The sequence below is a fragment of the Equus caballus genome, chromosome 7 (genome assembly GCF_041296265.1).
Source record: "Equus caballus isolate H_3958 breed thoroughbred chromosome 7, TB-T2T, whole genome shotgun sequence".
Classification (NCBI taxonomy): Eukaryota; Metazoa; Chordata; class Mammalia; order Perissodactyla; family Equidae; genus Equus; species Equus caballus.
The window spans coordinates 99,840,727-99,868,723 of NC_091690.1; the positions used below are offsets into that span (position 1 = coordinate 99,840,727).

The window sequence follows — 27,997 nt, forward strand, 5'->3', positions numbered from 1 at the left end:
ATCTATTAAGCGCGTTGAGAGAAAAAAACATTTTTCCCTGAGTCATTTACATTCACTGACAATTTTTCTGAAATTTCTTTATAATTATTTTCCACTTAAATGTTGAGTGAAGTGCCCTTCCAGGATGTGATTGCATAAGTGTCCTTTGCTCTGCGTTCTGACTCGTTGGAATACTGCTGTAAGAGGGCCACGGCTCCATTCTGAGAAGAGCCTGAGGCTGCTTTAGAATCATCCCGATGATTGCAGCTGCCGTCTTGCTGACTTTCCCTTGGGCACACAGGGCCTCGTAGCTTTTGTGCTCCTTTCTCAGGCTTCCTGGGAGTCTGGCTGCAGAACGTCATTGCTTCATTTGTGAAGGAAGAGTAAACTCTTATTTGGCTATTGCATGTCTTAAAGTTCCTCTCTGGTCATCAACACCTAAGATATTAAACTTATAAATTGCTACAGCAAATTAATCCTATTTCTTTGAGAAATATTTTTAAATATCTTATGACACCTTGACTGTGAATAATTTTTATATAAAAGTGGTCGTTTTGTAAATTGAACTTAGAGTCTAATATTTCACATTGCACCATTTTTAGTACCAATTCATACTACATTTTACTCAGAGAATTTAAGGAAAGCATATATTTGAATAGTGACGTGGTTGCACAAAACAAAGGTCAAATATTTAGAATCTTGCCAAATAGTCTTCAGTCCATGAGTCTCTCATAAAAATTTTGTGGTACCTGTAGTCTCACCTTTGAGACCAGGATGATACAAGGTCAGCATCGTCTAAGGATGCAAAGAGAAAAAGATCTTTTCCTAACTTCCTAAACTTTGCAGGTACTAGCATTTCCATATGTGTTCTATGTTATGGCTCCAGGAAAATTATCTTGTGGTAATTCAAGGATCCCCTCAAAGCCTTTGCATAGCTGCTGCAGCAGAATCTGCCCAGTTTCCAGGTGTTCCCTGAAACACTTCCTCCTACAGTGTGTTGTCTGTGATGCCTAAGGAAGACAGAAAAAGAGAAAGCAAAAACTGACGACAAAACATGCTTGTCCCATTTCCTCAGTTAAATGCATTTTTAAGTTCCTAGAAGTAAGAACATGTATTTTGCTGAGAGCTCCTCCAGGGTACCTGGAAGAGTAATAAATACACAGTAGGGCTGAATAAAGATGGTGTCCTTGAGCTTTGTGATTGATGCGGTAGCTCTGGGGATACTTTTGTATTTAAAACGTCCTAAGTTTAGTGCTGCCTCATTTGCCTTTGCCATTGCACAACAAATTCCCAGAATGGTCATCCCTCCAATACTTTCAAGAGTTCTTCTTGTCATTGGATTGTAGGTTAAATGTCTCAGTCTCCTTCTTAGAGAGGTCTTCCCTGACTGGTGCATCTGAAGTATTCACTTAGTTACCTGCTATCATGTGCCCTGTCTTAATTCTTAGTGTAACCCACTTACATATTACTCCGATTGTTTATCAGTTTATTTCCCAACCTCACTCAACCTTACCTGTCATAAGTTTCAAAAGAGTAGGGACATAGTCTATCTTGTTTGCAGCTAAATCCTGAGCACATTTCATAGGTGTTCCATAAATATTTGTTAAAATGTTAAAGTTCTATTTTTGCAGTAACTCACATTTTTTAACACTTGAAACATTTAAAAGCATGTATTAGGCATCTCATTTTTTCTAGGCATTGTGTTGGGTGCTTTCACATATATTGCCGTACTTAATTCTTATTTGATCCTGACAGGAACTCTTGCCATAGGCATTATTACATGCAATTTTTTCTTTTTTATTTATTTTTTTATGGAGGTCACGTTGGTTTATAACGTTATATAAATTTCAGGTGTAAACCATTATGTTTCAACTTCTGTATAGACTGTATCATGTTCACCACTCAAAGTCTAGTTTCCATCCATCACCATAAAAATGTCCCCCTTTACCCTTTTCCCCTTCTCCCCACCCACTTCCCCTCTGGTAACCATCAGTCTGTTTTCCATACCTGTGTGTGTGTTTGTCATTGTTGTTTTTTTATCTTCCACATAGGAGTGGAATCATATGGTATTTGGCTTTCTCCATCTGACTTATTTTACTTGGCATAATGCTCCCAAGGTCCATCCATGTTGTTGCAAATAGCAAGATTTCATCTTTGTTATGGCTGAGTAGTATTCCATTGTTTGTGTGTGTGTGTGTGTGTATGTATGTATGTATGTAGTATTCCATTGTGTGTGTGTGTGTGTGTGTGTGTGTGTGTGTGTGTGTGTATGTATGTATATATACACACCACATCTTCCTTATCCATTCATCTGTTGATTGGCACCTAGGTTGTTTCCAAGTCTTGGCTCTTGTGAATAATGCTGCAATGAACATAAGGGTGCAAATATATCTTTCAAATTAGTGTTTTCCTGTTCTTTGGATAAATACACAGAAGTGGAACAACTGGATCATATGGTAGTTCTATTTCTCATTTTTTGAAAGATCTCTATACGGTTGTCCATAATGGCTGCACCAGTTTGCATTCCCGCCAGCAGTGTATGAGGGTTCCCTTTTCTCCATATCCTCTCCAACACTTGTTGTTTCTTGTCTTTTTAGTAATAGCTGTCCTGACGGGCATGAGGTGATATCTCATTGTAGTTTTGATTTGTATTTCCATAATAATTAGTGATGTTGAACATCTTTTCATGTGCCTATTGGCCATCCCTATATCTTCTTTGGAAAAATGTCTGTTCACATCTTCTGCCCATTTTTTAATCAGAGTGTTTTTTTGTTGTTAAGTTGTATGAGTTTGTCATATATTTTGGAAATTAACCCCTTATCGGATATATGATTTGCAATTATCGTCTCCCAGGTGTTAGGTTGTCTTCATTTTGTTGATGGTTTCCTTTGCTGTACAGAAGCTTTTTAGTTTGATGTAGTTCCATTTGTTTATTTTTTCTTTTGTTTCCCTTGCCTGAGGAGACATATTCAAAAAGATGCTGCTAAGACCCATGTCAAAGAATGTACTGCCTGTTCTTTTTTTCTTTTTTCTTTCTCTGTTTTCTTCTAGGAGTTTTAAGGTTTCAGGTCTCACATTCAAGTCTTTAGTCCATTTTGAGTTAATTTTTGTGTATGGTGTAAGATGATGGTCATTCTTTTGCGTGCACCTGTCCAGTTTTCCCAACATCATTTATGGAAGAGACTGTCCTTTCTCCATTGTGCGTTCTTGGCTCCTTTGTCAAAATTTGGCTAGATGTGTGGGTTTATTTCTGGACTACACACATTTTAATGTAAGGAAATATAAAGAGTTATGTAACCTTCCCAAAGTCATAGAGCTGTGGTGGGGGCCAGTATTAAACCCAGATCTTCTCACTCCCTGTGCAGAATTACACTGGAAAGTTAGCTCAGGAGCCCTGTTAATTATTATTGGTAAAAAAATAAAAAGTGTTATTGAGTGTTTCACAGGGGTCTGGGCTATTGCAGGTGCTTTGTAGGCATTGCCTCACAGATCTCGCAGCTACCATACACTGTTAGTATCTGCAGTTCACAAATGAGGAGACTTAAGGATCAGAGAGATCAAGCAGCTTAACCTACCCAAAGTCACAGAGTTAATAACCGACAGAAATGACACTTAAATTCAAATCCGTTTTATTCCAAAGCCTGTGCTCTTAACCACTAACGACTGGCCACACCCAAGCTGTGCTGCCATCTCATCGTCAGCACAGAAGCCAGAATCCTCTGCCTGAGTGATAAAAAAGAACAAACCTCAAAAAGTGTGTGTGTGTACACACACGTATTTATTATATAATCCTTTAAGATACAGGTTAAAAATTTTTCTGGTGCCAGCAATCATTTCTACTCTATTTTTATAAAATACATTGTAAAATTCGGATTGGATTAATCATAGCTTCTCTCTTATGTAACATTTTGCTATGTTATATATATATAATAGATATATGAATATGTTAGAGTGGCAAGATTGTTCCTTATTTTTTACTTATTTATGGTGTGTGGTAGATATTTTTTAATAGAAAAGTTAATTTGCAAAAAATATGAAGTCAGTCACTAAAACACTGTCCACTCCGGTAGGTTTTCTAGATCTCAGCTACATAAGGTGGGGAAGGTATTCTATACAAAAAAAATGTCCCTTGTTCTAGTCAACTGTCTTGATATGGTTCAAAAGTATCCCAAATTTAATTACAATATATTATGGTTGTGTTCACTTAAGTTCTACATTCAGGTATTTTTGCAAATATTAATTTGCTCATAGATAGTTACTGTGTTTTTATATTATATTTTATATTTTTCTAAATTATTTTATATTTATCATCTTTGGAACATCAAAAATTATCTTGTGAGATAATTAAGATGTATACAACTTATAAGATAGAAAAGTCTACCAAATCCAGGTTTTTAAATTCCTAATTTTTGCCTCCTATTTTATTATAACTGGTTCTAATGAAGGTTTGATCCATTCATATTAAAACCTCTTTTGTTCTATTGCAAATGTTTTATTTGTTGGAAGTTCTTTAAGCAAAATTAAGCAGTAAATCTCATAATTGCAAAATATTTTCCTCTTTTATTGATTAATATTGCTAAAGTTTCCTACAGTTTAGTAATAAGAAGAAATTGTATTCCTCATTAAGGAAATATGAGATTAAATAGAAATTATTAGTTTTTGAAAGGTAGGATTTGGGGGACCATAATAAATAATTAAGAGAAACATGAGTTTAATAAAAATTCCTGTAGCCACAAAACTGATAAAGCAATTCTATTTAAGCAGAAATTAAAATTTGTCAAAGTTATTACTGTCATAACTCCATGCCACAGTGGAAATTTCATGGAGCAGCCAATTCGGGGTCTTTGTATCTGGTATAGTGAAGTTCACTGAACTGTTTTGTCATGTGCTGTCAAGTCAGCCCACTATTGTTGTAGAGAATTAAACTAAATCATTTTGGCGTGAGCCTTCTAGAAATAAGATACCCCATATGAATGGTTTAATGAAATCGAGTATTGAGTTTCAATTTTTTGTAAGACTGTCAGAAGTATATTGTATTCATTCAGAAATTTCTGAGTAAGTTGGTTGAAATATCTGACCCTGTACTTTATTGAAAATTTGGTTTAAATATTAAATGTAAATAATACTTGGAATGTATTTGGATATTTGGGTACTTTTTTAGGTATATCATTCATCATTAAACATTTCAAAGCAGTAAAAGTTCCAGTTGTGTAGTCATTTAGGAAAAAGAGAAGAGGTGTCTTTTACTAAAATTAAAATTTGGGGTTATCAAATGAAGCTAGTATCAAGTTTGAATTAACTGCTGTTGTTTCCAAAGGCTAATAGGAAAACAAAGTTGTGTTTGATTAGATTTTAAGAACTTAATGAGTTGTTTATGAATGTTCTAAATATTTAATTCTTACCTGATTAGAAAAACAGCTTATCTTTCTGATCAGTTTATTTAAAAGGCATTATTATAGTAGACTTAGTTAAATGCCTCAAACTTTTTATTTGTGTAATTTGATACAGGGGTTTTTTTGTTGATACTTCTGCTTGTAACCTAAGAAATACTTTACCAACTTATACTGTAGCTATGGTGTACCATTGAAAGACCTTGTAACAAAAACCCTCTTGGTGCAATTAAAGGTCACTTGTACATATTGTAATAGGCTACTCATTTACAAGATCCTTCTTAAGGGTCAGTGCTATAGCATGAAATGGATTGCCCTTGTTGAGCCTGTAAATAAATGGGTCAACTTATCTTGTATTCAGTGGGTAAAGGGAAAAGCTAACGCAGTAATAGTTTATTAATATTTTTACAAATTGCTCAAATGTTGATCAAAACCACACACTCTAGTACTATGTTCTTGACATAAGTAATTACGGAAAATTATTAGAATATATAACTACAGTTTTTAAGGAAAACTCCTTATACACATGCACGCACAGACACATATTCATTTGTTGTTTAAATATATGGATCACATCCAGGTGTAGAAAAACACAGCAAAGTGGTAGTGTTCAAATGTCCTTTACCATGAAACTAGCTTGTTTCAAAATGGGTAAGATGTAGATACTCCATTGTTTCTGTATGGAAGTTCAAAACTTGTCGGGGATAGGTGTGAAAAAGGAATCAAACTAGATAGTAATTTGTTTTAATTAATTTTCATAGCCTTTCCAGTGCTCTGAGGAGAAAAAATGGTGGTTCAGATAAAGTATTAGCAATGATCTACACTGAATGAATTCAGTCACATGATTTTTTCAATCATGTGACTTTAGGATAAAAATAAAACTAATGATAAAAAGAATATTTTGTACCTTATAATTTTAATACACTTAGATTTTATAGGTTTTATATATATATGTATATGTATATATATTTATGAGGTATGTCACTTTTTATTCTCAAAATAAAACCAAATTAGTAAAAATATACTACTGAAATAAATTTAGCCAGAACTTTCTAGATTTTTCCCTCTGAATTTGGCCATTCAGACCCACAACTTCACACCTCTAGTTTTTTCGTTTTTGGCTTTTTTGGTTGCTTGTGCTATCAAAAAGAAGAGATTTAATCTCACAAGGTTGTAATCTATCATAACATTAATAAAAAAAAAAAAAGAGGGTGAAAAAAAAAAAAAAAAAGGCCCCTTCCCCTCAGATTGGTTTTCAATAGGAACCCCAAGTTATATTGAAAATAGTATAAAATACAAAAATGTATTGAAAATAATTAGACTCTAGGAAATATTTGTTTACTGAATTCAAGACAAAATAAAGATTATTCCATGGTCTGTAATTCCTAAGGGGAGGAGGGTAGTGTGTCCTTGGAACCAAAAATTTGCCAACCTATGTGCAATTTTCAGGGTCCTAAAAATAAAAGCAAATGGTGCCATTGAAAAAAAAAAAAAAAAAAAAAAAAGAAGAGATTTAAATTTGTGGTCAGTGCCAAACCAAATCTTTTGGGCCAAACAGAAGTAATTTAACAATGGATTTGAATCAAGAATCCAATGAATAATGATAAATTACCCTTTAAAAACCTGTGGAACTGATTGGTCAGTAACAATCCTGAGGCCAGTCGTGACGTGAGTGCCACATGCAGCCGTGGTCCACGTGGGCTCTGCTCGCCGCCTGGCCCTCGAGAACCCGCTTGCACTGTCTTGGTGCTTTTGTTGTCATACTTCAGCACAGTGAAATCCCACGCGTAAGTCTCTTCTATAAAGTGTCAAAGCTTTGGGAAAATGTGGTTCGTATAGGGGTATAAATGCTTTACCTTATGTCTGTTTTACTCATCATCATATCCCATCTTCCTAGTTCGGCACCTGATCACGCAGGTGCTGAAAAAATACTGAATGAACGAATGAATGAATGTCCTCTTGACAGTGCCCAAAACGTGTTAGAGAGCATGACCATAAAATCTCACCATTTCAGACCATAGAGAATAGTCTGATAATGCTAATACAGTTTCCATAAATGGTTAATATACTTCTGAAGTTTTGCATAAGTAAAATAACGTTCAGAAAATATTGGCTGTTAACGTAATGAACCGTTATTGCTGAAATAAAGTCAGGCTGTATTCCTCAGAAATACCAGATGGAAAATAAGGAAAGAGATATTTTTTTTAGTTAACGAAAAGGGATTGGTATTCCATTGGAATCATGATTTCCTTATCCCCATTTTAATCCCATTTGAAATTGTTTTGAATACTTCAATTTAAAAGATTTTATAGTAAATGTTCCAAATTTGTAAAAATCCCCCAGAGCCAACAGGAATCAGTCCCAACTCTCAGGTTTCAAGTGCTTATAGCTTCTATCCCCTCTGATCCAGTAACTGCCTGGTCTTCTCTGGCCTGTGGAACTGATTTTACTGCTTGTATGTTTTCCTGGCTTTTAACAGATAAGTATTATCAAAGATTTGTGGGACTTATGAGTTAGGAATGAAATAATTAAGTACAATCAAATTTGAATACATCATCTTGGATATTCTACACTTCAGATTTAAATACACTTTAACAGTGAAGCAAATAATATCACTTCCATAATAATAGAATCTAGAACTATAATTATTGAGAAATCATCCCCTTGACCTCTTTGTGCACATGAAGCTGACAAGTCTCAATCTAGTCATTTAGTTTGGTTTCTTAAGAAATTCCTCCTGGAAAACCATTCTGGTCCAGATAGAAATTTAAGGACAATTATATTCAGAAGAAAAGGTTTCCAGTGCGTAATTTATAACTGAACACATTTTCTTCACATGTCCTATTGACTTTAAGTGTAATTCAGTCCAGGAACAGAAAGAGTACATCTAAAGATATTTTGGAAATGTGATCTACTCTTCGTTGTGCCATAAATACAGACCATTTCTTTGCTTTAGCATTCAATTATTACACTATTCCCATCATTTTATTGGAAAGGTTCTTGTGCTTTGGTCCATGTAAAATCAGATAAGTAAAAGACAGTGTTCAACCAGCTCTGCCCCTGATGCTTTAAAGCATGAAGTTAGCGAACTGTGGCCTTTGGCCAAACCCAGCCCCACTGTTTGTTGAAATAAACTCTTGTTGGAGCACAGCCAGGCCTGTTCGTTTATGTGTTGTCTATGGCTGCTTTCACACTGCATCACTAAGTTGACATCTTATGGCGTGCAAGGCCAAAAATGCTTAATATCTAGTCATTGACAGAGAAAGTTTGCTATACGAAGAACCCCTCCTTTGGAAGACTACATACTTTAAAAAAATTGCTGAGAGAATTGTCAATTAGGGGATATGATTTATAGTCTTAAAATTAAACTTTATTTGAGTAATAATGAATTCATACAATCATTCGATGTGTAGTTTGCACTTTTAGAATTAATGTGAGTGGGTCTCTTTGAGAAAATACCTAGATTTCTTAGAAGTTTGAAAGCAGAAGGGAGCTTAAAGTCTTCAAAGCCAGCTTCCTATTGTGTGCCCATATTTTCTCATCCGGCCTCTCTGTAATCATGTGGAAACCCACTTTGTTAGAGGCACCCATTTCAGTAGCTACCAGCTGCAGTTGCTAGAAAATTCTTCCAGATGCTAAAGCAACTCCCCACCCATCAGTACCAATTCTGCTTTCTGAAGCCACATCAATTGCTATTTTCTATGTAATATCACTGGATTCATAATAAACACCTAATATATGAGGAATAATTATAATTTATGTGTATATCTCCTTAGTTTTCCTTAGATTTTCATTTCTTTTATAAACGGTATAGGGGCTGGTCCAGTGGTGTAGTGGTTAAGTTCACTCACTCCACTTTGGCGGCCCAGGATTAGCAGGTTCAGGTCCCAGGCACGGAGCTACATACTACTTGTCAAGCCATGCTGCAGTGGCGTCCCACATAAAAATAGAGGAAGACTAGCACAGATGTTAGCTCAGCAACAATCTTCCTCACCAAAAGAAAAAGTTATAAATTAAATTAATCATTTCAGCATGAAGCCCATATAATTTTTACACCATCCCTTAAAGGAACTTTTTTATTTTTTTTAAAATAAAGTGTTAATTAGAAATATTAAAGTAATAGTCTTGAACTCTAAAGTAAAAAGGCTTTATGGATTATAGATTCACACAGTATAAATATTAAAATTTGATGTTTTTATTTGTAGCATGTTTGAATTCACAGATGAGCTTCAGATGAGTAAAAGTGATCAAATCAACTTTAAATGTGATTTTTCAAGAGTATCATAATCTATTTAAGATTATTTTACTATATGTAAGTTAATCAAAATGTAGCATTAAACTTTTGATGACTGAATAATAAGAGGCATAAGGCTGTATTTCTAACAAATATTAATGTTATCAGCAGAAGCATACCAAAACAAGATTAGCTGTTCAATGTGCACACTACCTAGTGTATATAATTGGTAGTCACATTAAAACAGTAAGTTTAAGTGGGCGCTGTGGATCAAGAAGTGTTGCTTATTTTTCATTTTAGTTTTTTAAAAACTGTAGGAATTTCTTAGGCAAGGAAACAAGATCATATTGAAGCTTAAAATGTAATTTATTATTAAAAGTAATTTTTGGCCTAGTAAGACTATTTTTAAGCCATAAGAGACTTGACTTGGAATCTTTTGGCATTTTAGTTAGGAAATTTAAATGTACAAGGACAGTTTTACTCAAAGTTGCTTTTGTTTAATTAATACATATTATTATTTTTTTAAATATATAATGAATAATGTCCTTGGCATTTGAAAAGTGTTTTAAAATTAGATAAAACAAAACTCCTTTTCAAAGGTGTTTATAATGTAGAATAGGAAAGAAGGCTGCATGAAACCACTCAAAAAGGACTCAACTTAGTGTTTTCAGCCTAATAAAAATGTTGTAAAAATACTTGTAAGCTTGAAAATCACACTAGCTATTCTTGTTTCAAATTCTGTTTAATATATTGTTCTGTATGATTTTATAATAAACAGATTACTCCTTGAACAGGAATTAAGAATAAAGCTGCCAGGAAAGGGTTTTGTTGTCAGAGTAGTTCCCGCCTCATGTTTTGTAAGAGATTTCATGGTCCCATTGTAAAGAGTAGATGATTTAAAACGTGTTCCCAAGATAAACTTTCCCATTGTCATTAATGAGGATGGATAATACTGAGTGACAAGTGCATTAGGAATGACACAGAAAGAGCTGTTACATTTGTCAGAGCGTATCACTTCAGGCAGTGACACTTGAGGACATTCTTTTTGTGGATATTTGGTTGAGGGGGGCTCTGTTTTAGAGACCAAAGTTCACGTTTGCTAATAGAATAATGTATTTTACAATTTATAAACCCATATTTTCCAGCATTTAGAAAATATTTGGAAGGTTCTTAAGTTCTTCCACATTTTGAGTTTATGCCCCTATAATATCCTGATTTCTTCTTAAGAAAGTCATCAAACTGTGTAACATTTAAATGTTAAAATATTTCCACAAAACTAATTTTTCTCTTTTAACAAGTCTTATTTCTTAGAATATCCAACTAAAGGAAAGATATTAAAAATGACATAAATTTTAAAAAATACTTTGCTGCCTTGTTCCTATATTAAGAGAGGTCTCTTTTCTTCTGCATCACCTTGAGAATAAAGATTTTGAAATAAGATAGTGTATGTAATTTATAGCCTTTCTAAAAATATGTTACTTTAGAGAAACATGTTTTACGTGTGAATCAATGAACAATTAATAATGTATGACTTTTCTGGTATTTAAAGTTTTTCCAAACTGTAGGATGCGTCTCAATTTCTATTTTGAACGTGCAATTGGTCACTTTTTCGCCTTGATTCATCTTTCGTGCTGCCAACCAAATTTTGTCTCTGTGTACCTTTTTGACACTAATCATGACTGAGTCTCTGTTCATTTGAGTTCAAGATTTCCCAAGCGGCAGTTTGGAGCTAGGATAAACTATCTATCATGATTGCATACCACTAATCTGCCTCCACCAAACTGTCCTGTGACTGAAATGGTAGTGGACAGGTCACCTCTTCTGGATGGGCCTGAGGTGAACAGAGCTCCAGACCATCCCTGGGAGGGCATGGCAACTGCTCCAGATGCTGGGAGGATCTTTTTATTGGTGAAACACAACTTAAACCGTGCCTGTAGCAGAAGGGAGATATTTCTCTCTCACCTGAATTTTTCTAATTTGCATTAAGATCACTTGTAATTCCACAAAACTATTTTTACCCCAAAATATTCAGTCAACATTTTCTGCCATAACATGTACTATGTTTAGGTTAGTCTCACCATGTGGTTAAAAAAAGTCATTTTTCAAAATATTTATGCTTTGTAAGATGCTCTCTTATTTATATACACAATTGTTAAATATCAAAGATTTCCTATTAGTATTTTGACTCTTACCGGAATGTACCAGTTCTTGAAAGATCTCAGTAAATTTTCATATTACAAAAATGTTTCTAAGAAGAGTTTAATTGCCTCATTTTAACATAAAAATGTTTTTCAAAATAAGTTTCACATTCTTTATTTTAAAGATTTAAAAAAATAGATTTGAAGAGAACAATAAATTGAACACTCTAGCAGTAAATATTATTTTAGTTTTTTTGATAAAGACTCCTTATGTAGACTTATCATTTTTACTATTGCTATGTAGAGTCTAGAGAAAACTGGCCAACTAAGAAAATAAACTTAATTGCTGCCTTATAGCCTTTTTGTAAAAATATATTTCCTCTGGAATCAGGAATTATCAAATATTTGAGATGATGGACAAGGAGATGCTAAAGGACTTAATACCCTGGAAAAGGAGAATCTGCAATGATTTTCAGGAATGTATTTGGAGGGTTTATGGTAACACTACTTTTAACAACCAACATGGAGGACCAAGTGAACAACAGATTTAAATTAGAAAAGGAAAGATCGAGGTTATTGAAACAAAGGCATTTCGATAGTAACTGATTTTTCCAAGACTACATATAGAAGTTTGTGATAAAATGGGCCCTGTTTTCATCTGTCCTGGATTGTTGGAATGTGGTTCCACCTGAAGATGTTCACATGGCCTGAAAAGTTTTGCCCATGTCATTCTGTTAGTTCATCAGAGCAAGCACTTAATAAGTTTATCCCTAATTGTCCTTTACTTTTAATTAAAGTTTATTATCCCTTGGAAAGGTCCCTTTTAGTAAGGGCAGTGTTTTCTATAATTTCATGAAGCACTGGTATGATCACTTAAATGTTTTGCACAGAGCTTTTCTAAAGCATCTACTGTCAAATAACCATCAACCATATTCTGGAGATTTATATGAATTAATTTCCTAGTATGACAGAGATAATTAGTTCGTCAGTATAGTGAGTGAAACACTTATGCTTTTAGATACAATATAAAGTATTTTTAACAAATGACCTTAATCTGCTTTAACTTTTATTATTTTCTACAGTATTTTTATTTCACCTAATATAATGGTTACCAGTGGACCATATAAGATTTCAGTAACATTACTTAAAATAAGTATCCTGAAAAAAAAACAAAAGAAACTTTATCTATATCCACATTTTTTTTTCAACTATACAATTTCTACCAGTAAGCTGTGTAATACACTCCAGTGACACATTTCTGAAGAGAAGGGACTACTATCAAAGTATATTTATTTTACAAACTATTTATCTATGTTCCTTATTCCAAAAGCAATTAAATGAAAAAAGTCTAAGTTATATACTGACTCTAATGGATGGCAGCCTTAACTTTGTGTTAAATTTTAACTTAGGCAGTAAAATCTGTGATCCATTCATCTTATCATACCCAGCTACTCCTCCCATCTAATTATATGATCATTAAGTGTACTTTTTTATTATAGGATGCATCTGCATATTTTTTTAACAAAATTGCTTCCATTTTTCCCATAAGCATCTATTTTCTAATCAGAAGAGTTGATATTATATTGCTTTACAGTAATATACGCAAAAATTTAAAAAATAATTATTGAGTAGTTATGATTCGATAAAGTAATTGCTTCATTTGAAAAGAAGAATTTGTTTATTTTAAATTTAGAAAACAAGCAGATTAAAATGATGTTTTGTGTAATATTTAAATAATTGTGCTTTTTGTTTGGGGTTTTAATATGACCTTTTTCAACACTTTTTAAAATATGCTTGCATGCCTAACCATGGTATACCATGAATTCTGTAAAAAACGGGACAAAAAAAGCAAGTAAAATAGTCATGCCTTTTAGTAAATAATTTATATAAAATTACCCTGAAAAATGCCTTAATACCATCACATAAGACAAAATTATTGTGCTCTTCCGACTGTTTCTAATAAAATGATTGGCAATACACAAGTCACTTGTTTGTATCAAGAAGGAATAATTCTTTCCCATTAAAATAATTGCCTCATTTTTGCTTTAGAAATTAGGGTGAAATTTCCTTTGGTGCTGTGAGTGTGTGTGTGTATATTTAAGATATCTTGACCTAGGATGAAACAATTTATTTCAATATGATATACATACTGGTCAGTTGAAGATTCAAGGACTAATTATATGATAGTAAAATCAACCATAGATTTTTGTTAATTCATTCAGTAGATATTTATGAAGGTGCTTTTAGGTGAATTTTTAATCTAGTCCAATGGTTTTTATCAAAATACTTGTCTTTAAGACCTGGCCTCTCCAGCCTCATCTCTTGCCTGAGCGCCAAGTTGCAGCCTGACTCACTGGCAGTTCCCACAGCATTCCATTCTGTCATTTCTAGGTCTTTTGTAAATGCCGAAAGTCTTCTCCTCTTGCCTCCATATGTTCTTGCCAGATCAGTCTTACCCTTCCTTTTGTTTTCAGTGTATATGTCATTCCTCTAAAATGTCTTTCCTGATTCTCCAGGACCAGCTTCAGGAGCCTGCTCTGTACTCCCAGAGAGCCTTGTGAGTTACCTCTCTCAGAGCACTTAAAGCATCACTTGAGTTTTCGTTTCCTTGACATCTCCCTACCATATGTAAACTGGTGGAAAAAACTGTGTCGTGTTCTTGTTCACTGATGCAGCCACAGCACCTAACACAGGGTTTAGCACACAGTGAGTGTTCAGTAAATATTTGTTGAATGAAAGCTAAAAATATATGGAACTCTGCTAAATATCTGACTATGTCTGTCTTTTTTAAAAATTTATTTATTTATTTATTTTTGTGGAAGATTAGCCCTGAGCTAACATCTGCCACCAATCCTCCTCTTTTTGCTGAGGAAGATTGGACCTGAGCTAACATCTGTGCCCATCTTCCTCAACTTTATATGTGGAATGCTGCCACAGCATGGCCTGCCAAGCAGTGTGTAGGTCCGCACTTGAGATCCGAACCAGCGAACCCTGGGCCACTGAAGCCAGAGCACATGAACTTAACCACTACGCCACTGGGCAGGCCCCACATCTCTTTTTTTTTTTTCAATTGTCATAAGAACACTTAACATGAGATCTACTCCCCCATATCAACCTGAAATGTTTTTTTTAAAGTACTTTAACATCTAACTCGTTTTTCCTTCTTGGTGAAGGTTTTGCTAGTCCTTTCTCCATTCTACTCACCCTTTCCTGCCAGTGTGTTTACTTCTTTCCAAGTCTTTGGCCTAGGTAAAATTCAGTGTTTTAATGAAAAAGTATGTTACTTGATGCATTAAAACTCTCTCAAATCACTTTAATTCAAATTTAAATGTTTTTTTTTTTTTTTTAGCTAGTCTCCAGTATCTCTTCCTCTTGCTTCTATTGACATGTGGTTGAATTCAGTATGGATACCCATCAGGATGACAAATTAAAGCCAAACCCACTGAGCATTTAAAATGTATCCTTGAAATAGAGGGGAGGTGCCAAGTTGATAACATCTTGATAACACTGGATAGTGATATCCCATGGGTTTACATATTCATTGTTCCTAGTCAATTGGCATTTATAACTATTATCACTTGAGTGAAACATGATTAATTATTTTATAGTAATTCAAATCATTGTTTCAAATTCAGTTTGGCCACGTTCTTTTACCATTCCTTTAGCATACTCTGCTATTAAGGGAAGATGATTTCTCCTTCCAGTTGTTACATAAGCCTCATTGTTTTCTAGATAAGAACTCCTTCTCGCTCTAAGAGTAATAATTTTATGCTGCAGACTTCAAAGATGAGGACAAAAATGTCACATTGAGATTCTCTCTCCATGACACTCCACAATAATACAAAGTGAAAAATTCAAGCAAAGAGAGCCTTTTGCATTTTCCATGGTGTCAAAAGTCACGTTTCTCAGTGTTTTTCTCTAAATTGGGCATTAAAATAACCATTTTGTATATCATTTAGAAAGTTGTAATTCTATCTTGAAATTTTATTCATAAAATATTTCCCCCAAATCACTCTTTTTCACAGGGTTGTTTTTTTCCTGAGAAATAGGAATCATAGTTCCCACTTTTTAATTAACTCCTAGCTATTTTAGTTGGAGATTTATTGCTTTAATCCATATGTAAAGTGTTTATCACTTAGGAAACATTAAAAAAAAAACATGGCTTAGTTATTTTGTATAATGCTGTAATTATATCTTTCATCAGGATAATTATGTAAAAGTAAATAAAGGTAGAGCTAAGATAATGCCTAATTTAGGATGCCTTTCAAATGCCTAGTGCTTATAATTAAAGATTTCAAAGAGAAAGGAAAGGGCCTTGGTTTCCGTACACATCAGCCTGATTTTCAAAATAAAACCGTAAAAGTCAGCTGAATGATTTCTTTTCTTACACATTTACGCGTTGAATCACAACTGTCCACTTAGAAGCTTTTTGTAAAAAAAGAAAAATTGTTAATATGTCTTTACACTAGGGAACAGAACTTAAAAGATGAATTTTATAGCTCATCTAACATGTAAGGCTGAGGGCAGAAATAATTTAGCCTGGTGCTAGAAAGTATTTAAGATTTGCAATGAGAAGTATGTAATTATTTATTTCATATTACTTAAACCGTTGAAAGAAAACATCACACATTAGCAGTCATTAAAAGTAAACATCATGCATTATACATGATTTCGTAGATTTAATACATTATAGGTAATAGCTCACTAAATTAAGACATAGATAAGAGTTTTATATCTCTATAAACAAGGTATATTCCCACTTTCTACTTTTTTCTAGTTGGATTAAAAGTCACATAAGAAGAACCTAGTCTCGCCCAGCCCAGTACTAATAACCCTCGCAGACACGTCTGCCTATTTAGATACAGATTACTAAATACAGACAGCCAAGCGTGCATCCTCACTGCAGCCTTTCCTGGTGGCACACTGAGCTCCCCAGTGAGTACACTGCAGCTTCTCCAGACAGCAAGACTCACTTGTGAAGTGGTTGTGGAAAGTACCTCTCTTCCCGCCTGACTGGGCCACATGCAGAATTTTGTGAACTTCTGAAGTAGTCCTGTGACTTAAGGTTTAGCCTCTGGCAGCTAAGTTAGGGCACAACTCTAGGTCAGCTACAGTATTACCATTCTCTCACTCCTACCAACAACTTTGTCTTAAGCAACTAATGGCAATGGAGCCAGCAGGAGTGCACGCTATACTCATTGTTATCACGTGATTCATTAAAGCGCTTCTCTGTTGCAGCAGTTTCTAAGGGACTTAGAAATTGTTTTGTTACATTGTAGTTCTAGCAGTTTTTACTTTTTGAAAAATGTATGCTGTCATTTGGGACTTTGAAGTCTTTTGTTGGAGCACGATTTTGTTATAATGGCCTTTGTTATAAATAGTGTTTATTCTTTTACTGTGAAAAATCTACGTAGACATGATTTTTATTGAGCATATATGAATTAGAAGTAATAATTCAATAAAACAGCCATCAGATGCACAGTTCATTCACTGTACAATTCTAATAATCGGCTTCTGTGTGAGCTGATGATATTCTGCTAAGTTTAAGTGTGCAGGAGTAAACCCAGAAATTAATAAAACTATCATGACATGACAGTAGTTTTTGATGAGATCTCAGTTGCCATGTTTTCGATGCATAAACTGTAATCTCATTATCAATCATGCATAACAAACTCTACTACTTTAATTATCAGAAGTTTATAGGCTATAGATTTGAATTATTTAAAAGAAAATATCTGGAAATATATGTTTAAACGTGCCAAATACATCTGCAATTTCTATTACACAGTATAATGTCCTAGTATTTACTCCTTGATTCTTTTGATTATGTATCTAATGATATGCTAATTAACTCACCATTACTCTGTTTAACAAGACTGAAGAAGGATTTCTTGGAGGTACTATTAGACTGCGACATATTATTTAGGATTGCCTTTGACATAAGAAATGTAGTATATGACCATAAAAACAAACCAAAGTATGACTTCAGAGGAGTCCAGCATGGGTAACACCATTAGCAATTCATCATCTGTTTACTGCTTTGGAGAAAGTGAAGTCACTGGTATTGTTTTTTAATATAAGTGAACAGTATGACAAGCTCTGTGCAGAACTTCTTGAAAAATTTATTTAATAGAGCATTTAATAGAATATTACTTAATAAACCTTTTATAACATGTTAAACATTGTAGATCATTTTATTTAATAAAGGATTCACACCAGAGCACTGAAAACACTTTCTTCACTTACTAAATATGGAAACAATTGCCTCTGAGTTGGTGGTTAAATTGCTTGCATGCTCTTGGCGTTTTAATAGGAAAACCTTCACGTGTGTTGCCGCCAATCATCAGCATGTCGGTTGACACATTTTCTTTAGTAACAGATTAGAAAATGAAGAAATATGTATTTCTATCTGATTGAAATAGAAGTCTGCATTCTGAGTATATTTGGAAAGATATGCTGAAACACTTGCTAGGGAAGGAAAGTCTCATTTATAAGATTGTTAATGAGTTACCTTTTTATCTTGTCCTACCAACCATTTTTCTTCATTTTGCCAGTTATGCATTTTACGACTGGAAGTAAATAGAGCTAAAACATTCTTCCCTCCAGCATTGGGGTCTTCACGTAGGGCCTGTTTGAAAAATGCCAGGGCATGGTTTTTCTCTCAAACCTGAAGACACTCACAAAATTAAACATGATTTATTCAGGAATAGGACTTCTGGAGCAATTTAATTTTACGTTTATGAACTGAATTAACATTCTCTCCATATTACTAAAACAAAACTGAATGTTACCCCTTATATAATATCAGTAACAATGTCTTCATTACTTCATGTTTCTAGTACCTAGTAAAAAAACACCTGGGATTATAAGTTTGCTAAGTGTATTTGCACATGATATGGCAATAATGAAGCTTTGGAAATTCCTGAACCTAAATGCTTGGTATTTGCTGTCTCCCTTTGTTTCCTATTTTATTGCTAATCCTACGAAAAGGTAGTTGTTTATCCATCTAGTTTCTTTAGCATAAAAATTCTTTGCAAGCGGGAAAACTCTTTGCTGTCAAATAGAAGTGAAGAATGAGGGCAGAGGAGGGAAGAAATTGTGACAGATTGAATGGACAGAGCTCTTGTCCCCAGGAGTCCTGGGGTGTGATATAGCAATGTTACATTGAGACTTCGTAGAAGTGTGTATTTATTAAGCAGATACAAAGTTCCAATTTGGCACAGGCCCTATGGGAAGTGCAAACCCTGTCCGTGGTCTCTGTCCTCGTTCTACACCTTGGGTGCTCACACTGGTGAAGGCACAGGAGGCCCTCCCCTCTGAAAACGCTTTTGGCATATAATCTCTTTCAGGTGTTTAGAGTAAGATATTCTTTCCCTCCTTAAATAAAAGAAAATCACTATTCCCCCAACATCCAATCTGACAGAAAATCCTGTTGACTCTGCCTTTAAAGTATACTCGTAATTAGGGTCTGGCCCGTGGCTGAGTGGTTAAGTTCACGCGCTCCGCTGCAGGCGGCCCAGTGTTTCGTTGGTTCGAATCCTGGGCGCAGACATGGCACTGCTCATCAAACCACGCTGAGGCAGCGTCCCCCATGCCACAACTAGAAGGACCCACAACGAAGAATATACAACTATGTACTGGGGGGCTTTGGGGAGAAAAAGGAAGAAAAATAAAATCTTTAAAAAAAATGTATATATACTCGTAATTAAACCAGTTTTCAGCGCTCAGTCCAGGCCATCATCATGATTTGCCTGGGCTGTTGTAATGGCCTCCTAACTAGAGACCTGCTTTTAGCCTTACCTCCTTTAATTTGTCCTCATACAGCAAAAGATGATTCTTTTAAAACATGAGACAGATCGGGGCTGGCCCCGTGGCCGAGTGGTTAAGTTTGCGTGCTCCGCTGTAGGCGGCCCAGTGTTTCGTTGGTTCGAATCCTGGGCGTGGACATGGCACTGCTCATCAAACCACGCTGAGGCAGCGTCTCACATGCCACAACTAGAAGGACCCACAACGAAGAATATACAACTATGTACCGGGGGCTTTGGGGAGAAAAAGGAGAAAAAAAAAAACATGAGACAGATCATGTCATTTCTCTGCTCCAGGCTCTGCCCTGATTCTCCCCCTCCTCACAGGACCCTCTGCCACCGTCTGCCTTAACCCTAGTCTCCTGTTTAGTCCTCCCCATTTGCTCTGATTTGTCCACGCTCCCCTCTTTGATGTTCCTTGAATGTGCCAAGCCGTGTGGCCTTTGCCGCCTGTTGCCTTTACCTGAAGTGTTCCTCCTTCAGCTCTTTCTTAGCTAACTTCGTCCCCTCCTTCAAATATTTGTTTAGATATCACCTTCTCAGTGAAGCTTTTCCTGAACATCCCTTTCAAAGCAGCAATGTACCTCATCCTGCCATTCCCACGCCCTCTTGATCTGCTCTGTATTTTCCCATAGTACTCACCATCTGCTAATATGCTATGCAGTTTTCTTATTTATTGTGTGCATTTCCATCTTCCCATACTAGGATATGAACTTCACAAGAACAAGGATTTTTCTCTATTCTGTTCTGTTTAGATCAGTTGGACACATGATAAAGTGCTCAAAAAATATTTTTAAGTTAATGAGTTTGTAGGGCTCAGTTTCTCTCAAATTATCTGTTTCCTCCCCTTTCCTAATTAAAGTATACACAACAATGAGTGAATTAATAAATTATATTAGTAGTAATAATCATAATGAGATCATTTATCGAGTACTTAAATAGTGTGAGACACTGTACCAAGCACATTACCTGTGTTATCTCATTTAATCCTCACACATGGTCCTCAAAGTCAGAGGAGGCAGCTTAGAGAGGGTAAGTCACTTGCCCACGGCCACATATCGAGTGAGAGGCTCAGATCCAATTCAACCCCTAATAGGCTCCAAAGGCCAAGTCATCTTTGTAGCTTTGGACTGTGGCCACTTGAGCAAGTTTCATTCAATATCAATGTTCTTATGAATGTTTACTAAAGAAGAGTGACTAAAAGAATCACACAGTATCAAGTGTGAAATTAGCTGGACACTAACTCACCTAATGTCATCCCTTCTTTTTCAGTAATTACACGTTTAGAGATAAATACTGACTTTAGAATGTTACAGTTTCAAGTGATAGTCAGAAATATAATACTGCTTCAAGACTGAAGGGAAAAGGTGTTCATGGTATTGGGCATATCCTCAAAGAAGACTTGGAAGGAATGCAAGGCACGGAGTTACAGGAATTTGCCCAAGAACACAGGAAACAGAAGAGGTGTAAAAAGTAAGGTAGTGTTGAGTGGCATGGAGAGGGTGGTATTGCTCATATGATTTGTTTGAGTACTCTCTCAAATAATTTTTTTAAATCATGCACCTCCTAACACGTTTTTAATTGACCTATAAAATTTTTCATTATAAGTGTAAATAGGGAGAAGGGATATAATTTCTAACCTAGTAGATATATGCTTTAAATATGTTTTCATCAAAACCATGAAGTAAAGATTTAGCTTATTCAGTTTATAGAAAAGGTCCCTAATATAGCCTAGTTAGCAATCGTTGTCAATTGATGAGAAGTCTGCCTGCATTTTTATTCCAATAAACATGTTTCCAGAACAGTCTCCTCACTCTTCGTTGCGATGAGTTTATCCCCTGGTTGTCATGAAACAAGGTGCAAGCCCCCGTGAGTTCGTCTTTGTTCTGCAGTCATGGGACTCTTCCTTCGGAGCGACACATCACTAAGATTTGGTGGGTTAGAGCTAGGCCTTCCTTTTGTCACGTTGAGTCCAGTGGCAAAGGACACCCTGCAGGAACATTTTCGAGTAGATCAGCTTTAGGAGAGATTAACTATGCAAGCTGAAGCTCTCAGAGTTGAATTCCTTTAAAACTATCCATGCCCACATACCCATTAGAAAGTCTTTGTAAAACCCAAAGGGCATGCATTTCCCAGTTTTTAAGACCTCTGCTTTATGTTATGTAGCACATTAAAATTTAGAATATACTCCAATTTTTTTTCACAAAATAGTTTCCTAAAAATATCTACTACCATTAAACTCTCCAAAAATAGATCTTTAGTTTATGGCAATGTGATTTAAAAAAATAAGCAAAGAACTCAAGTGCACATGGAACATTCTCAAGGATAGACCATATGTTTGGAAACAAGGCAAGCCTCAATAAATTTAAGAAGATTGAAATCATATCAAGCATCTTTTCAACCATAATCCTATGAAACTAGAAATCAACTACAAAAAAAAGCTGGGAAAGTGATAAATATGTGGAGACTGAACAACCAATGGATCATTGTAGAAATTAAAGAAGAAATCAAAAAATATCTGGAGACAAGTGAAAATGAAAAAATACCGTAGCAACTCATATGGGATGGAGCAAAAGCAGTCCTAAGAGGGGAATTCATAGCAATATGGGCCCACGCTAACAAACAAGAAAAATCTTAAATAAGCAATCTTAAACTACAGGTAACAGAACTAGAAACAGAAGAACAAGCAAAGCCAAAGTCAGCAGAAGGAGGGAAACAATAAAATTTAGGGGAGGAATAAATGAAATTGAAACCAAAAACAACAGTAGAAAGGATCAATGAAACTAAGAGCTGGTTCTTTGAGAAGATAAACAAAATTCACAAGTCCTTAGCCAGACTCACTAAGAAAAAAAGAGAGAGGGCTCAAATAAAATTATAAATGAAAGAGGAGAAATCACAATGATACCACAGAAATACAAAGGATTATAAGAGAACACTATGAAAAACCATATGCCAACAAATTGAACAATCTAAAAGAAATGGATAAATTCTTAGACTCATACAACCTCCCAAAACTGAATAAAGAAGAAATAGAGAACCTGAATAAATCAGTCACAAGTAAAGAAATTGAAACAGTAATCAAAAACCTCTCAAAAAATAAAAGTCCTGGACTTCTCTGGAGAATGCTACCAAACATTCAAAGAAGGTTTAATATCTGTCCTTCTCAAACTTTTCCAAAAAGCTGAAGAAGATGGGACACTTCCTAACACATTTTACGAGGCCAGCATAACCCTGATCCCAAAGCCAAACAAGGACAACAAAAAGAAGGAAAATTACATGGGGCTGGCCCAGTGGTGCAGCGGTTAAGTTGGCACGTTCTGCTTCTCGGCAGCCCAGGGTTTGCCAGTTTGAATCCTGGGTGCGGACATGGCGCCGCTTGGCACGCCGTGCTGTGGTGGGCGTCCCACATGTAAAGTGGAGGAGGATGGGCACGGATGTTGGCTCGGGGCCAGGCTTCCTCAGCCAAGGGGAGGAGGACTGGCAGTAGTTAGCTCAGGGCTAATCTTCCTCAAAAAAAAGAAAAGGAAAATTACAGGCCAATATCACTGATGAACATAGATGCAAAAATCCTCAACAAATTATTGGCAATCCAAATACAGCAATACATTAAAAGGATCACACACCATGATAAAGTGGGATTTATACCAGGGACACAGGGGTGATTCAACATCCACAAATCAATCAGTGTGATATACCACATTAACAAAATGAGGAATAAAAACCAAATGATCATCTCAGTAGATGCAGAAAAGGCATTTGACAAGACCCCACATCCATTTATGATAAAAATTCTCAGTAAAATGGGTATAGAAGGAAGGCCCCTCAACATAATAAAGGCCATATATGACAAACCCACAGCCAACATCATACTCAAGAGGGAAAAATTAAGAGCCATCCCTCTGAGAACAGGAACAGACAACGGTGCCCACTTGCCTCTCTTATTCAACATAGTATTGGAGGTTTGGGCCAAAGCAATTAGGCAAGAAAAAGAAATAAAAGGAATACAAATAGGCAATGAAGAAGTGAAACTCTTGCTGTTTGCAGGTGACATGATTTTATGTATAGAAAACCCTAAAGAATCTATGGAAAAACTGTTAGAAATAATCAACAACTACAACAAAGTTGCAGGGTACAAAATCAACTTATAAAAATCAGTTGTGTTTCTATACTCTAATAACAAACTAAAAGAGAACTCAAGAACACAATCCCATTTACAATCGCAGGAAAAATAATAAAATATCTAGGAATAAACTTAACCAAAAAGGTGAAAGACCTGTACACTATAAACTATAAATGTCATTGAAAGAAATGGAAGAAAACATAAAGAAATGGAAAGATATTCCATGCTCATGGATCAGAAAAATAAACATAGTTAAAATGTCCATACTACCTCAAGCAATCTACAGATTCAGTGCAATCCCAATCAGAATCGCAATGACGTTCTTCACAGAAATAGAGCAAACAATCCTAAAATTTATATGGAACAACAAAAGACCCCAAATAGTCACAGCATCCTGAGAAAAAAGAACAAAGCTGGAGGCATCAAATCTTTAACTTCAAAATGTACTACAAAGCCACAGTAATCAAAACAGCATGGTACTGGCACAAAAACAGACACACAGATAATTGGAACAAAATTGAAAGCCCAGAAATAAAACCACACATCTATGGACAGTTAATCTTTCACATAGGAGCCAAAAACATACAAAGGAGAAAGGAAATTCTCTCCAGTAAATGGTGTTGGGAAAACCAGAAAGCCACATGCAAAAGAATGAAAGTAGACCATTTTCTTATACTATATATAAAAATTAACCTAAAATGGATTAAAGATTTGACTGTAAGACCTGAAACCATAAAACTCCTAGAAGAAAATATAGGCAGTACACTCTTCAACATTGGCCATAGCAGCATCTTTTCAAACACCATGTCTCCTCAGGCAAGGGAAACAAAAGAAAAAATAAACAAATGGGACAACATTAGACTAAAAAGTTTCTGTAAAGCCAAGGAAACCATGAACAAAACGAAAGACAGTGCACCAACTGGGAGAAAATATTTGTAATTCGTATATCCGACAAGGAGTTGATCTCCAAAATATGTAAAGAACTCATACAACTCAACAATAAAAAAAAAAATCCGATCAAAAAATGGGCAGAGGATGTGAACAGACATTTTTCCAAAGAAGATATACAGATGGTCAACAGGCACATGAAATGACATTCAGCAGCAAAAATTCTTAAGGAAATGCAAATCAAAACTAGGACGAGCTATCACCTTACACCATTCAGAATGAGTATAATTATCAAGATGAAAAAGAACAAATGTTGGCAAGGATGTGGAGAAAAGGGAATGCTCATACACTGCTAGTGTGAATGCAAACTGGTGCAGCCACTATGGAGAACAGTATGGAGACTTCTCAAAAAAAATTAAAAATAGAAATACCATACGATCCAGCTATCCCACTACTGGGTATTTATCAAAAGAACTTGAAATCAATGATCCAAAGACATTTATGCACCCTTATGTTCATTGCAGCATTATTCACAATAGCCAAGATGTGGAAGTAAGCCAAGTGCCCTTCTACAGATGAATGGGTGAAGAAGAGGTGGTATATAGATACAATGGAATACTACTCAGCCATAATAAAAGACAAAATTGTCTCATTTGCAACAACATGGATTGAGCTTGAGGGTATGATGTTAAGTGAAATCAGCCAGATAAAGACAAATACTCCATGATTTCACTCATATGTGGAAGATAACAAATACATGGATAAAGAGAACAGATCAGTGGTTACCAGAGGGGAAGGGGGTTGGAGGGTTGGTGAAAGGGATCAAGGGGCACATATGTATGGTGATGGGCAAAAATTAGACTACTGGGGGTGAGCACAATGGAGTGTATTCAGGAATTGATAAACAATAATGTACACCCGAAATTACACAGTGTTATAAACTATTATGATCTCAGTAAAATTACTTGAAAGGAAAAGAATGAAACATCTAGGAATAAATTTAACCAAGGAGGTGAAAGACCTATATCATGAAAACTATAAGAAATTAGTGAAAGAAATAGACGATGACATAAGAAAATGGAAAGATATTCCATACACATGGATTGGAAGAATAAATATAGTTAAAATGTCCATACGACCTAAAGCAATCTACAGATTCAGGCAATGCCAGTCAGAACCCCAATGAAATTCTTCATAGAAATAGAACAAACCATCCTAAAATTCGATGGGGCAACAAAAGACTCCAAATAGCTAAAGCAACCCTGAGAAAAATGAAGAAGGCTGGAGGCATCACAGTCCCTGACTTCAAAATGTACTACAAAGCTATGGTTATCAAAACAGCATGGTGTTAATACAAAAACAGACACACAGATCAATGGAACAGAATTGAAAGCCCAGAAATAAAACCACGCATCTATGAACGGCTAATCTTCAACAAAGGAACTAAGAACACACAATGGAGAAATGAAAGTCTCTTCAATAAATGCTGTTGGGAAAACAGACAGCCACATGCAAAATAATGAAAGTGGACCATTATCTTTCACCATACACAAAAATTAACTCAAAATGGATCAAAGACTTGAAAGTAAGACCTGAAACCATAAAACTCTTAGAAGAAAATATAGGCAGTACACTCTTTGACATTGGTCTTAGAAGGATCTTTTTGAATACCATGTCTACTCAGGCAAGGGAAATAAAATAAAAACTAAGCAAATGCAACTTCATCAGACTAAAGACCTTACCTTCTGCAAGGCAAAAGAAACCAGAAACAAAACGAAAAGACAACCCACCAACTGGGAGAAAATATTTGTAAATCATATATCCAACAAGGAGGTTTTTTTATATAAATATATGACCAAAATATATGAAGAACTCACACAACTCAACAAGAAAAATCAAACAACCCGATCATAAAATGGGCAGAGGATATGAACAGGCATTTTTCCAAAGGAGATATACAAATGGCCAATAGGTACATGAAAATATGTTCAGCATCCCTAATCATCAGGGAAATGCAAATAAAACTACATTGAGGTATCACCTTACTCCTATTAGAATGACTGTAATCACCAAGACAAAAAATAACATGCTGGAGAGGATATGAAGAAAAGGAACCCTCATACACTGCTGGTGGGAATGCAAACTGGTGTAGCCACTATGGAAAACCGTATGGAGATTACTCAAAAAATTAAAAATACGAGTACCATATGACCCAGCTATCCCACTACTGAGTATTTATCCAAAGAACTTGAAATCAACAATTCAGAGAGACTTATGCACCCCTGTGTTCACTGCAGCATTATGCACAATAGCCAAGACATGGAAGCAACCCAAGTGCCCATCAACTGATGAATGGATAAAGAAGATGTGGTATATGTTTACAATGAAATACTACTCAGCCACAAAAAAAGACCAAATTGTCCCATTCACAACAGCATGGATGGACTTTGAGGGTATTATGTTAAGTAAAATAAGCTGGACAGAGAAAGACAAACACCGTATGATTTTACTCATGTGGAAGATAAACAAACACATGGACAAACAGAACAGATTAGTGGTTACCAGAGGGGAAGGGGGTTGGGGGGCAGGCATAAAGGATAAAGGGGCACATATGTATGGTGACTGACAAATAATAATGTACAACTGAGATTTCACAATGTTATAAACTATTATGACCTCAATAAAATTTAAAAAATATATATAAACAAGAATGGAATGTAATAATTAAAACAGATGCAAGATACTGTTTTTTAATTAATGTACTTTTTTTGGAGCAGTTTTAAGTCTACAGAGAATTTGAGAGGAAAGTACAGAGTTCCCATGTAACCCCTTTTCCTTACGGTTTCCCCTGTTATTAACATTTTGCATTAGTGTGATACATTTGTTACGATTGGTGAGCCATTATTGATAAATTATTATTAACTAAAGTCTATAGTTTACGTTAAGATTCACTCTTTGTGTTGGACATTCTGTGGATTTTGACAAATGTGTAATCACATGTAACTACTATTACAGTATCACATAGAACAGTCAACCCACTCTGAGAGTCCCCTGTTCTCCACCTGTTCATCCCTCTCTCCCCCCAAAACTTGGAAATCACTGGTTTTTCTATTATATTCATAGTTTTGCCTTTTCCAGAATGTCATATAGTTGGAATGATATAGGACATAGCCTTTCAGATTAGCTTAGCAATTTGCATTTAAGGTTCCTCCATGTCTTTTTGTGGATTGATAGCTCATTTCTTTTTTATCACTAGATAATATTTCGTTGTATAGATGTACCACAGTTTGTTTATCCATTTATACCTATTGAAGGATATCTCGGTTGCTTCCAAGTGTTTGTAATTGTGAATAAAGCTGCTATAAACATTCATGTGCAGCTTTTTGTTTGGACATAAATTTTCAACGCATTTGGTAAATACCAAGGAGCATAATTGCTGGATT

At 35.3% G+C, this 27,997-nt stretch overlaps 1 protein-coding gene across 7 annotated transcripts in view; it reads left to right on the forward strand.

Moving 5' to 3' along the window:
* ELP4 (elongator acetyltransferase complex subunit 4) overlaps positions 1-27,997 on the forward strand; it is a 234,730-nt gene that overhangs the window by 121,689 nt on the left and 85,044 nt on the right. The window contains exon 10 of one of the 7 annotated variants that reach the window (XM_070274969.1): positions 16,519-17,959. The exons of the other annotated variants lie outside the window; for them this stretch is intronic. Coding sequence (XP_070131070.1) covers positions 16,519-16,527 — 9 coding nt within the window. The 3' untranslated portion in view covers positions 16,528-17,959. Of the gene's footprint in view, positions 1-16,518; positions 17,960-27,997 lie in introns of those variants that run through there. 7 annotated transcript variants of the gene reach the window in all.